The sequence below is a fragment of the Festucalex cinctus genome, chromosome 1 (genome assembly GCF_051991245.1).
Source record: "Festucalex cinctus isolate MCC-2025b chromosome 1, RoL_Fcin_1.0, whole genome shotgun sequence".
NCBI lineage: Eukaryota > Metazoa > Chordata > Actinopteri > Syngnathiformes > Syngnathidae > Festucalex > Festucalex cinctus.
Window position 1 is genome coordinate 36164724 of NC_135411.1, and position 12826 is coordinate 36177549.

At 41.6% G+C, this 12826-nt stretch overlaps 1 protein-coding gene and 1 long non-coding RNA gene across 2 annotated transcripts in view; one reads left to right on the forward strand and one right to left on the reverse strand.

The window, feature by feature from the left end:
* ern1 (endoplasmic reticulum to nucleus signaling 1) overlaps window positions 1–11651 on the reverse strand; it is a 30582-nt gene extending 18931 nt beyond the window's left edge. The window contains exons 1-2 of the mRNA XM_077532966.1: window positions 11409–11651; window positions 3786–3906 (exon numbers count right to left, since the gene is read on the reverse strand). Of these exons, the coding sequence (XP_077389092.1) occupies window positions 3786–3906; window positions 11409–11480 (193 nt within the window). The 5' untranslated portion in view covers window positions 11481–11651. The remainder of the gene's footprint in view (window positions 1–3785; window positions 3907–11408) is intronic.
* A 159-nt stretch (window positions 11652–11810) lies between these two features.
* On the forward strand, window positions 11811–12565 carry LOC144025503 (uncharacterized). Its single transcript, XR_013284902.1, has 4 exons — window positions 11811–12014; window positions 12105–12185; window positions 12361–12396; window positions 12489–12565. It is a non-coding gene; the product is annotated as an uncharacterized LOC144025503 (long non-coding RNA).
* The last annotated feature ends 261 nt before the right edge of the window (window positions 12566–12826 follow it).

The window sequence follows — 12826 nt, forward strand, 5'->3', positions numbered from 1 at the left end:
GGGCTGCGGCGGCAGCGGCACAGGCGTTGCATCCGGGACCGGCAGCGACGAAGTGGCCAGGGGCTGAAGCGGCAGCAGCGGCACAGGCAAAGAGGCCAGGGGCTGAAGCGGCACAGGCGTGGCATTCTTGGGCTGCCGAGGTGCCAGGACGAGGGCCTGGAGCCGGCGGGGCGCCGGAACGGGGTCCTGAGGCCGGCGCGGAGCCGGAACGGGGTCCTGAGGCCGGCGCGGAGCCGGAACGGGGTCCTGAGGCCGGCGCGGAGCCGGAACGGGGTCCTGAGGCCGGCGCGGAGCCGGAACGAGGTCCTGAGTCCGGCGGGGAGCCGGAACGAGGTCCTGAGTCCGGCGGGGAGCCGGAACGAGGTCCTGAGTCCGGCGCGGAGCCGGAACGGGGACGAGAGGCCGGCGCGGAGCCGGAACGGGGGACGAGAGGCCGGCGCGGAACGGGGTCCTGAAGCCAACGGGGACTTGGAACCTCCGCTGGGTCCGGGTTGGTGGGAGCATTCTGGTCACGGAGGGGGTGTGATGGACGGACCCAGAGGCGGAATGAACGGGCAGGGAAAAGTGGAATGACAGCAACTAGCATGACTTTATTGACTGTGGTGGGGAAGGACTGGACGAGACTGAAGTGGAGAAGACTGGGCTGGACGTGTACCCAGATCATGGCGAGGACTTGGCGTTGCGTGATGCAGAGACTTGGCGTGAGGCAGAGACTTGGCGTGAGGCAGAGACTTGGCGTGAGGCAGAGACTTGGCGTGAGGCAGAGACTTGGCGTGAGGCAGAGACTTGGCGTGAGGCAGAGACTTGGCGTGAGGCAGAGACTTGGCGTGAGGCAGAAGGCTTGGCGTGAGGCAGAAGGCTTGGCGTGAGGCAGAAGGCTTGGCGTGAGGCAGAAGGCTTGGCGTGAGGCAGAAGGCTTGGCGTGAGGCAGAAGACTTGGCGTGAGGCAGAAGACTTGGCGTGAGGCAGAAGACTTGGCGTGATGCAGAAGACTTGGCGTGATGCAGAAGACTTGGCGTGATGCAGAAGACTTGGCGTGATGCAGAAGACTTGGCGTGATGCAGAAGACTTGGCGTGATGCAGAAGACTTGGCGTGATGCAGAAGACTTGACGTGATGCAGAAGACTTGGCGTGATGCAGAAGACTTGGCGTGATGCAGAAGACTTGGCGTGATGCAGAAGACTTGGTGTGATGCAGAAGACTTGGCGTGACGCGGAAGACTTGGCGTGACGTGGAAGACTTGGAAGACTTTGATGACTTGGCGTGGCTGACTGACGACTTGGCGTGGCTGACGTTGAAGACTTGGCGTGGTTGACGTTGAAGACTTGGCGTGGCTGACGTTGAGGACTTGGCGTGGCTGACGTTGAAGACTTGGCGTGGCTGACGAAGGCTTGGCGTGGCTGACTTTGAAGACTTAGTAGACTTGGCGTGGAAGACCTTGACGACTTGGCGTGGAAGACTTTGTAGACTTGGCGTGGAAGACTTTGTAGACTCGGCGTGGAAGACTTTGTAGACTCGGCGTGGAAGACTTTGTAGACTCGGCGTGGAAGACTTAGTAGACTCGGCGTGGAAGACTTAGTAGACTTGGCGTGGAAGACTTGGTAGACTTTGGCGATAAAGACTGGGTAGACTTGGCCCTAAAGACACCACTGTGACTAAACATGTAGACAAGCACCCTGCAGACATTCCAGCAGCAAACATTCAGCAAACAATGCTCCCACACCCGCGTGAGACAAACACCACTCCCTTATACCAACACTAATGACAATAACCGGACACACCTGGGAGACACAGCAGGGAGGGGGAACCAATCAGCACTACACATCAGGAAGGGAAGACACAAGCAGGTGGACAAGGTTAACATAACGAGACTGGGGAAGAAGACCGGAACACCAACAACCAACACTCACCAAAATAAAACAAAAACCCAAACAGACTGAAACGTGACACTGTATTTGTCTTAAAAGGCAGCAACTTTTAAAAAAAAATTATTTTCAAGTCATTTATTGTTGTTAAAAATATATACTTTCAAAGAATGATGATATGACTTTTTTTATGTCTATAAGAAATAACTAACTGTAAAATCGCATTTTTTTTCTCAGACTATAATTGTACACCAAAATCTGAAACAGTTGCACACTTAGTCGCAATCTTTTGTGTTCAAAGACAAGTTGAAAGGTTTATACTTACTGCAAGATCGATGCTAGTTACATTAGCCTGTGTATGGCATTCTGCATTAACATTATATGCGAGCACACTTTTGAAAGATAAATTTAATGTGGCTTGGTCAAATACACAAATGTGTAATTCAGTTTAATGCTTACATTAAAAAAACAAATAAATAAATAAAAAATGAAAAATGAAAAAAAAAAAAAAAAGCTCTGAAAAGTCACAAGTCGAGGGATCCGCCTATGTAAGACTGGCATCAATTCACAGTGATAATTATTGTCATCTTTGACCTATTAAACTACTTTTTACAATTGTCTGACAGTTATGAATGAAAGTGTGACGCATGACTCATTAACCGCACATTACTGTACGCTTTTAACCGCACATTACTGTACTCATTTACTGTATTCCACTCAATTGCTGACAGAGTCCTTTATTGTAAAATTTCACTAATAGCAGCCGTTAGTAGGGGTGTGCCAAAAAAAAATCGATTCATAAAAGAATCGAGATTCTCATTTATTAATCGAATCAATATTAATATCCAAAAATCGATTTTATTTAAATTAGAAATGAAGAAGAAGGGGGAAAGGCAGTTGTAGCCCACATGCTGTTTTTGTGGGAAAAGGCACTTAAAATATAAAATTAATAAATGTTTAAACAAAAAAAAGACACTTTAATGTCTCTATTTGTCATTTTGTCTTGCAAAGCAGACTGGAATAGATCATGACAATGTTGTGCATATCTATAAATTGAAGCAGAAATCATTTGTCAATCAAATAATTTTGAATCGAAAATTGTTTGAATCGAGAATCGAAAATCAATTCTGAATCGAATCGTCGACCCAAAAATCGTAATCGAATCGAATCGTGAGACAGTTTAAGATTCCCAGCCCTAGTCATTAGCTTCTTTTTTCACATATACATACTACAAACTAAGTAAATTAAGAATCTTACTTTAACTACTGCCCATAAAGTTATAAAATGTTTTATGATGGCAATAAAATCAATGACTTATTAAAGGTAAACAAATTGGAGATGGGGCTAAGATTGTGTTCTTCAAGAGTCAGGCTATTTTTATTCTAATAGTGTACAACTACAACAACACATCTATCTATCAAGGTCTATCTTATCTATTGCAAGTCCACAGCATGCAGGGCCTCCATGAGCACAAAAACTCTCCATGTTGGCTTGGCCTTGCCCACTTGACCTAGACTGCAGGCTATATTTGCCCCTCTCAGTTAATCATTGTACATTTTCCGGAGTCAACAGAAGATCTCGCAGCATTACTCAAGTGCAGCCCAAATACAACATCTGTAGTAATCCTGGAAACTTATTCATGGGCAAACGAACCCAAACGTTGAGTCAGTAAAAATAAGACCATGTATTAAAAGTTGTTTTCTTCGACTGGTACCTATGACTTAATCCGTTTGTGCAACCTTCCAGGAGACATGTAATTGTCCATGAAAATTTTGGACACTCACACATACATGTTTTCATACATTTTACTCCCGATAAACAATACAATACAAATAAATAGATGGTAAAACAAAAAGAAAATAGGTGTCTTTGGGTAGGTAGATTAGACAACACAAAGAAAAAGTCAATGGTGGCTCTTACCTTCTTTCAGCGTCCATTTGATCGACCCAGATTTCTTGCTCACGGCATGCAAGTTTCCATCCAGGGTGGACACAAAGAGCAAGCTTTCAGGGAGCGAAACTGTGCCGGCATTGCAAAATACCTGAAAATATGGAGTGGGGGACAGAAGTATCACTTTTATGATCCTTAACATCTTGAAACAAACTAAATATTCAACTGTAATTAAGTGCAACTGAAGCTTCTTTTAAAAACTGGGGCATCTTGATGCTACAGTTCCTGTGTTACAAGTGAAATGAGAATAAGGCCAGATATCCAGGCCAGGGGACTCACAATCAAGTATCTCAAATGGTAGGTTTTTGGTATTAAAAAATGAGAACAAGGTAAATCATTTCAAAACTTTTTCAGACATGTTTTTTTTTTCCTGAGAGCTCAGAATTGTTCATTTGGCTGTCTTACCGATTCAACATATCATCATCATCACTCTTTTTAATGTGCATATGTGCAGTAGGGCTGGGCAATAAATCGAATTAATTTGATTAATTCATCCATTTAAAGTACCACAATGCGAAAATTAGCTAAATCATGAAATCGAGGTGATTATAAATAAATACACATCCTCTCCCTTGAGCGGCTCGCATCTGCGTCTACTTCTGCTCGTTGTTTTGGGGTCCTTCGTTTGGTGGCTGGCACGCTTGCTGACGACGTCATACTACTGTAGCGAAGCTACGGTATGCGACGTCATCGGGAGGCGCACAGGACCCAGCAACAGCGTTTCAATGTATGTAAAGCACCATGAAGCTGAATGTTATCAATATGAGCCACAACCACAACAGATGGACCAACGTTGCATGTCTATAATTATTGCTGGATTTCTTTATTATCTGGTTTATCTGTATGAAATCAAATTGCCAATTATCGGCAGATATCTCTATTATCTGGTTTATCTGTTTGACGTCAAATTGGTCGATAATTGCCGATAATTATCTGCCACCGATATCGTGCATCCCTAGTTCTAAACAGCACTTTATGCAACGGAACCGCTCGGCCAGGAAAAAGTCAACTGGAGACGCGAACATCCGGGGGCAAAAAAAAATGCCGCTTCGGTGTGGAACCGGTCCGATGGAAAAGCCCCATAAGAGCTAAAAGCGCCATTAGCAAGCACATTGGTATTAATCATTGATACAGAGACAGTTAAACAGAGGTGGAAGTGGGCTGGAACGGTCCAGGACTACGTTCCGGTAAAAAAGATTCGGGACCGGTGCTTCGGTCATGAAAATATGACAGCTACGCAATTGTCAAAAACAAAAAAAGCACGTTAGATAACCTGCCAGGCTATCACACACGCATCTATTAACATCAGATTTACAAGTGTTACCAAGTCTAATAACGTGCTTCTGAATCGTTCCAGTGTGCTTGTGTAGCTAATTTGTTTCCACCGATATTTATTATTTTAGTTATGCGTATTCAACGGAGTTCTGTCCACCGTGGCTCCGTCTCAGTGTATTTCAGTGACGTCACGTCAACATGCGCATGTGTGCTTGCGCCGCAAACCAACCATTAAGTTAACCCAGACTCCACCCGCTGTGAGTCTGCCAGCCCTACTGTCTGTGTGGGGGGGAAAAAGAACATCCATCCATCCAGCCATCCATTTTCTGAACCGCTTGTTCCTCACAAGGGTCGCGGGGGTGCTAGAGCCTATCTCAGCTGGCTATGGGCAGTAGGCGGGGGACACCCTGAACTGGTTGCCAGCCAATCGCAGGGAAAAAGAACAATTCAGGCAAAAAAACAAAAAAAACAATGGCTACATGATCAAAATAGATATTTATCTAGGCTGCACCTCCTGTCATAAAGTAAAGCAACTGGGTGTCCAAGCAATTTAAAAAATAAAAATAAAAAATAGTCAGGTTTCCATCCAAATGTTTTGAAATTTTTGAGCAAATCTTGAGAAAATGCGCAAAACGGACATGCGACCTAAGCCCGTTTCCATCTGTTCTTCTTTTGCGAATATGCGCCATGAGATGACGTAGTGAGGGGTACTGGTACATAATTCACCCACAGAAAGTTGAGACCATGAGGAGTTCCGGGTGGGAATATTTGTTTTGTCGGACTGAACGGAAGTAGTTTGTCTTGTTGGCTTTCCTCACGCATGTAAGTGAAGTGTGTCTTTACATTGAGAGCTCATGTCAATATATCTAAAGTTGCATTATTGTTATTTTTCTTTAATTAATTATAAAAAGAATTGTGTTTCTTCATCTCCCCAAACATATCTTACTTTATCAACCGCCATTTATTGTGACTACAAATGTGCGTGTGACATAGTATTGGTCAAAATGTGCAACGTATATCCAATCTTATAGTTGCTTATTCGCAAAAGCTGTTTCCTTAGCCAAAATGCACATTTTCCTTTTTTCAATATGCTTCAAAAGCCACCCCATCCAAGCGTAAAACTTTTTTTTAGCGAATTTGGGGCCTTTTTCCAATTTCTGGCATTTCCATTCAGTTTCTTTTTCACAATTCTTGAAAATTCAAATAAAAATAAGTGGCTGGAAAGTACCCACCGACAGTTTACGTAATCTTCAAAGTACTGTATATTCCATTTCAATGTGCACAATGTAGGAGTCATTTGGACTTATTTTCGTTATTTTATGTTATTTACAGCCTTAAAGTTCTGCTATGTTCAAAAGTAGCTAAAATTGAGGTTTTGCATTTAGATGTGAGGAAATGAGGGGAAAATATTAGGAGATGGAGTTTGGGGTTACTGGTGCTTTTGTTGACTGTTATTTTGCACATTGAAAAAAAAAAGAATTTTCAATGAAAATTAGTTTCTCATGTATGACTTGTTACAGTAAATGTAATGCATGTAGAAGACCTGTTGTATTTTATTGTGTGTACTGTGTAACTGTACCAAAAGGATTATTTTTTTCTGCATCTCGGTGGTTTGAAGAGGAATTAAACCGACCCCCCTTAGAGAAAGGAAAAAAAAAACAAAACCTGTCAGTCAGGGAGTTCCAGCAAGAAATTCATCCCTGCAGTTACCGGTAAGTTAAAAATAACATAGGTAATTATGCTGTTAGGCTAACAATGTGCAAGTTTATTGGGACACCATCATACTTAAAATACTTAAAACAAAGTCCACAAAAGATGACTTCCTCAGGCGGGTCAATCATATGATTTGGCTTATTCTACAACGAACGATGATTTAGAGGAGTTGCTACATCCAGCTGCTATTGGAATTCTGAAAATGCAGCTTTGACAACCAAGCTTTACTGGTTGTAAGTTAGCTCTGCTTCTATGTCATATTCTTATTTTTACCCTCATGGGAGGCCCGGTTTGAACGTCTAATTCGGGGAAGAAAAAAGTATTAGTGCTGTCAAACCTTATTTTTTTTTTATTTTTTTATTTTTGCTATGCCACGAACAACTGAGCAGAGACGACAGTCGTTCCGGTGAATCTTGCCGGTATTGATTGAGATCTCTCACTAATCCCCTTGAATGGTCTTCTGGGGGAGGGTGCAAATAACCCCTTGGACATAATGCAGATTACCAACTGATAATTGCTAATAAACTCATCTCAGCAATTTAGCCACTTTTGATGGGTGGGAAGCTGGCAGAGCAGGGCGGATTTCAAGTGCTCTTATGATGATGAACACATAGAAACCCCCCAGGAACTGCTAAATCCATCATGGAGTGCAAATGCACCCACCTGTTCAGATGAGCTAACCTTCTTGAGTTCCATTACTCCAATTACATAAAGCCAATATTATTTAAATGTCCTTGCTATGTCATGCATGTCAGTTTAACAATAAAACATGAAGGAGAGCATTGTAAATTAAAGCTGAGAGGAAACATTTTTGCTATGAAAGGCCCTACCATAAGCTTACATCCTATTTAAGCATTTGTGTCAATATTGTACACCTGTGACTGCTCCCATTGTGCGGGAAATACTGCGCTCACAGTATCCTGTTTTCTGACTTTTCAAGCAGCACAGATGATACAACATACGGATAATAGCACAAAACATTTAAGGGTAATCTAATCTGTAACTAGACATGATGCAGAAATAATTGCTATTCCACCTCGAAAATGGTATTCATTTCTTGTGTAATAAGATTTCATAAGATTGGAGAACTGGGCGGCTCCAGTGGCCGAGATTTTCAGTTTCCCCTCTGGAATCGGGCCAGACTTTAGCGCAAGCACTCTCGTCAGTGTTCCCAGCAGGGTAAAGTGTCACAGCAGCTGCATCGCCAACCATCCTGAACGGAGGATAAAATCAAGTGGTACATTTCAGACCATGGCTGGGCGAGATTTTTAGGGGAACAAAATAAAAAAACTGCTATTGTCAAAAGTTAGTGTAAAGTGTACCATTTGCAAATTCATTGACAGAAATAGGACTTTAACTATCCTATGCTACCGGGTTGCAAGGATATTAAGCGCTCAACAAGTGCACTGAGGTAAAACCAGCCAAAGCAAAGGCCTAAAAATGTCCTAGGACTCTTGACTCGTTTTATGTAAACACAGAGGAGCAGAATTAGGAGGGAAATTGGGGCAATTAAGGGTGGCAAAAAAAAAAAAAAAAATTCCAGCGATTATATTTGTAGTTCATTGATGGGGGGAGTCAGTGTTCACTGTTCACATGTTAAAAATTCTTATTTGGGGGTGGGGGGGGGACTTAGCCTGGTGGGCCACCGTGCTAAGAAAATGGTGGGGCAAAGCCTGGAGCTGTTCGCAAAAACAACAACGGGGCCAAAAAAGTGGAAAAACAACACTACCACTGGTTACCACTTGCACTACAACTGTAATATGAAAAAATTAGTAACTGGCTGTTTTCCTTGAGGCCTATGTAAAGATGAGAATCCCAAGGGTGTTAAGCTTTCTTCAAGTAATTACCAGACACTAATCTGAGGCAGACATTTAACATGCTAATATTTAATACATTTTAGGCATCTGCATGAGCAAATATATAAAAAGATCAGAAAAATATCCCTGTTTAGATGAAGTGCGTGTCATCATCAAGCTATCACTTTTCACATTTTCGCCATGTATTTGTTTTTGCACATATCAAACACTGGTGCGTATGTGTGTTTATCAGAAACGTGGTGATGTTTGAGCAGAGTGTGGGTCACATGTCGGACCCCCATAGGGTCACGCTTAGTCAAAGCACAGCCAATCTGCAGCTGTGATAAGATAGCAAAAGACCACAACTTATTTATTTGTGACAAAAGCAGCCTGTCCAGTGTGACTGTACTACAAGGACAAAGTGACCAGTAAGAGTCAACAAACTTCAATGGAGGCGCATACAGTCATTGAGCCCAATATTGAAAGAGCACAGGTGTACTGTATGAAATAAAACAGTTGGTTATTGCGACATTCTTCAACAGTGGCTGAGTTTAATTTGGGTAGCAGATCATAGCACAATGATAAGAAAGATGTTATAAAGCCTATTTATTCATCTGCTTAGCTAAACTAGCTTGTTGACTCAAGATTATTCAAACTAGCGCTGCAAGGTGTGCTGGTTACATCCAGGTCTTTCCTGTACTAAGGAGGATTAGGGAAAGACCACAACATAAATACTACTAAGAATAATAGCATAGAATTACAAGAATGAACGGAAATACTGAAGCTTTAAGCTTCATTATTATATATTATATCAAAATTGTAAGAGAATGTTCTGATTTTACAAGAATAAAATCCTATTTTCAGAGACTTTTTACGAGAAGTTTAACATTAAAAACTCATAATTTTATTAAACAAGTTTGTAATTTTACAAGACTAAAGTCATACTTTACAGAAAACATGTACAAGATGAAAGATGTTATTTTGTGAATTATAAAGTAGCAAAATTAAGACATAAGGTTTGTAATTTTACAAGAATTAAAGGCATAATATTTAGAGAAAATGGCCTTCTATTCCAAAAAAAATGCATTATTTCACAATAAAGTTGAATTTTTGCAAGCTGTTTTGGGGGAATTTCAAATTACAAAGTAGTGATTTTATAAAGTCAGAACATAAAAAGTGTCATAATTTTCTAACAGAGATTGTGTACGTGAGCTAGATAGTGCCTATCACAGTTGACTTTAGGTAAGAGTTTGGGTACATCCGAGACTGCTCACGAGCCACGCATCGGGCATATATACAGTAGTAGATAAACAACTACTCACGGGATACATTCACAAAGTGCCGTGCTACAGAGGATGGTAGCGTATGAAGTAGGGGACGACCTTAGCACCAGGTACCGTGTTCCTGAATTGAAACACTTGACAGATTTGGGCGCAGCGTGCTGCGACATCTCAGCACACCCAATACAAAAGGCAGTGGCAGAGTGATTTCAGACTTTGTAACAGCAAGACATTTTGGTTATGTTCTAATCTTCAGTGGAAACATCATGTACGAGAAAATGGATTTATTCATTTTTTACTTATGTTTACAGGTGAACAATCCAACCCTTGGTGAAATTTAACTCCTGAGGCTTGGGTAAACTCTTGCCAACAGGCTGTCAACCTGTTCCCTGCTCCCCTGAAGTACACCTGGCCTAACAGCACTTATTAATGGAGCTGCATCTCAAGGGCAAGCCTAAATCTCCCCTACCATTTGAATAGGATGCTGCCATGCAGCAGGCTACTTTAGCTCCAAACCAGTGGGAGAAGGCACAGGGCTATTTCCTGTTCGGTGGCTTAGCAATGAGCACCAAATAGGGGGAGGCCTGCCCGCTGTGCTGCCACCACCTGTGCCCAACGTAACCAAGTGCAGTGTGTAAAGGTCTGTATAGGCGTTTTCAATTAACCTAAAATGCACAGCTTTTGGAATGTGTGAGGACGCTTCCGGAGAAAACCTGTATGAGGAGAAAAAGTTCATTCTCCACAGTAGGGCCCAAGGCTAGATTCGAACCTGGGATGTCTCAGTGTGCTACACAACTGTTTCTATCAACAGAAATTCCCTTTGCTAATTATCCTTCAGAAAGTCTGCAAACTAACAACGCAAGAAAAATGCCAGGAGAAGTTAACTGAAACAAAACAGAGATCTAAAATGTGATGGTCTCAGTGACTTCCTGTGGAAAAGTGTCATGTCTTCTAAAAACATGAAGTAATGTTGATACTTCCTCTGTTGTTATACAATCCAATTATATTGCTCTTCGCACTTCTGCCGCATCTTCAGCATATTAGCAAGTTCTCTTTGTATATCATACTTTCTCCATCATACATAGTCTGCCTCCTTTGGTCAAAAATTAAACCGTGATTCTTATTACAGCTGAACCTTATTGGACTGAGTGGCGAATGCACAAAATGATTTAATCAACGTACAGGGTAACAAAAAACACATGCTGCTTGTTTTTATACTTTAACTACAAGTATAGATGGTACCAAGCAACATGATTATTGTCATACCAACAACATATGCCCTAATGCCCATAATAGTCACGCACGAGCAAACACATTACAATTACGCCATTTTCCGTTTGTCAGGTTGTGAGAAGTTGCCTACATCATTACCTGCTCAGTGCTTATACAGCAACGCAGGCGAACAATAGCATACATCTGCCTGTCACAAACTACTGTACTAACAAATTCACTTTGAAGAATATTTTCTTCACTTACAATATTAGCAATATTGAGAGAATTTGTGAACAAACTCGTCAGCTAGTTCTTACCATGAGTGGCAGAGCGGCGCAATACAGCAAAATGCAACACACCAGGGCCCGGCTGCTCACTGTCCAGTCCATCGTTTGTGGTCTGAAAACCGAAAGGGTACGACTGCTCTTTGATGTCCGTTCACTCCATGCAAGACGTCATTTGGCTTTCTACTCGAACGTTGTGAAATGTTTGATCAAGAAGCGAAAAACAGCATTGTGGCAGCGCTGGGGCCATATGCAGACAGATAGCTTTTTGCTTCCTGAAGTGAACCAATTGAGGGGGAGGGACTTCGCGATAGATGCGCCACGGGAGTGGAGGAGGGGAGTCCGACAGAAGTCGCCAGCCAATAGGAGACGAGTACAGGCGCCGGAAAATGTATAAAGAACTTCCGGGTGCGTATCCGGGATCATTGCGGTTGGGGCTGAGCATGGTTTCTCTGGTTAGACCGCTTCTTCTTGGAGGCATGTCTTTAATGGCTGGAAATTATTTAATTTACTTTTTATATTCTACTATTAATGTAAGATGATGTTTTCTTTATGTTATTATTCGTAATTTACTTAAGCGTAGGTTGGTTTCATAGCGTCAGCATGACCACGAGGCCGCATCAATTGCCAAATGTTATGGTAAGGAATTTGTTGTAATCCGGACACAATTTAATATAGATGGTTAAAATTTACCCTAATGTTTTTTGTTTTTTATTTATTTTTGTCCAGATTTGAAAGCTAAGCCATGGTGAAATAGCGTCACGTTGCAACCACGTGGCTCAGCACATGGTGGAGGCTGTTCATTCAAATGTAAGTATGCCTTCATAATACTTGCTTGTTTGGTAATGATGATTCAAGAGCGTTAGACTTCTGATATAAAATGAAGTTAACCTAATATCTGATCCAACACCGTACACTGTTTATGTAAGTTTTATTTTTTTGTATCTTTATACTATACTAATACATTTTCCATCTTCACATGCAGGCTTTGGTGACGTGGTGGGTCAGGAATAACATAAGTGTAAGTTGTACAGAATTAGGTTAATTTTTGATTGTTTTGCAAAAGTCCTATAAAAAATAACTTTTTTTTTCTTTTTTTTAATTCCCATTTAGACGTTTGGATGTCCTGAATCCATGTGACTTAGAAGAGCATGATACAACTTCAAATAAAGCAGATTCCCCCACAACAATGAGTGTCATTTAATGCCTTTTTTTTTTTTTTTTTTTTTTTTTTTTCCCGCAGCATTCATAATGAATGATACTTAAGGTCTGTTTGGTGGTCATGCAGGTATAAGAAAAGAAAATAGTGCAAGAAAATGATGTCCTGTTACAACTGGAGTTTCCTGTTTGGTTTCCTAAGTTTCTCTTTTAAAGCATGACACAGTTGTAGTGTTATTATCACTTCAGTGACGGGTAGTGTTATTTTACAATTGTCTGTTAATTTCATTAAA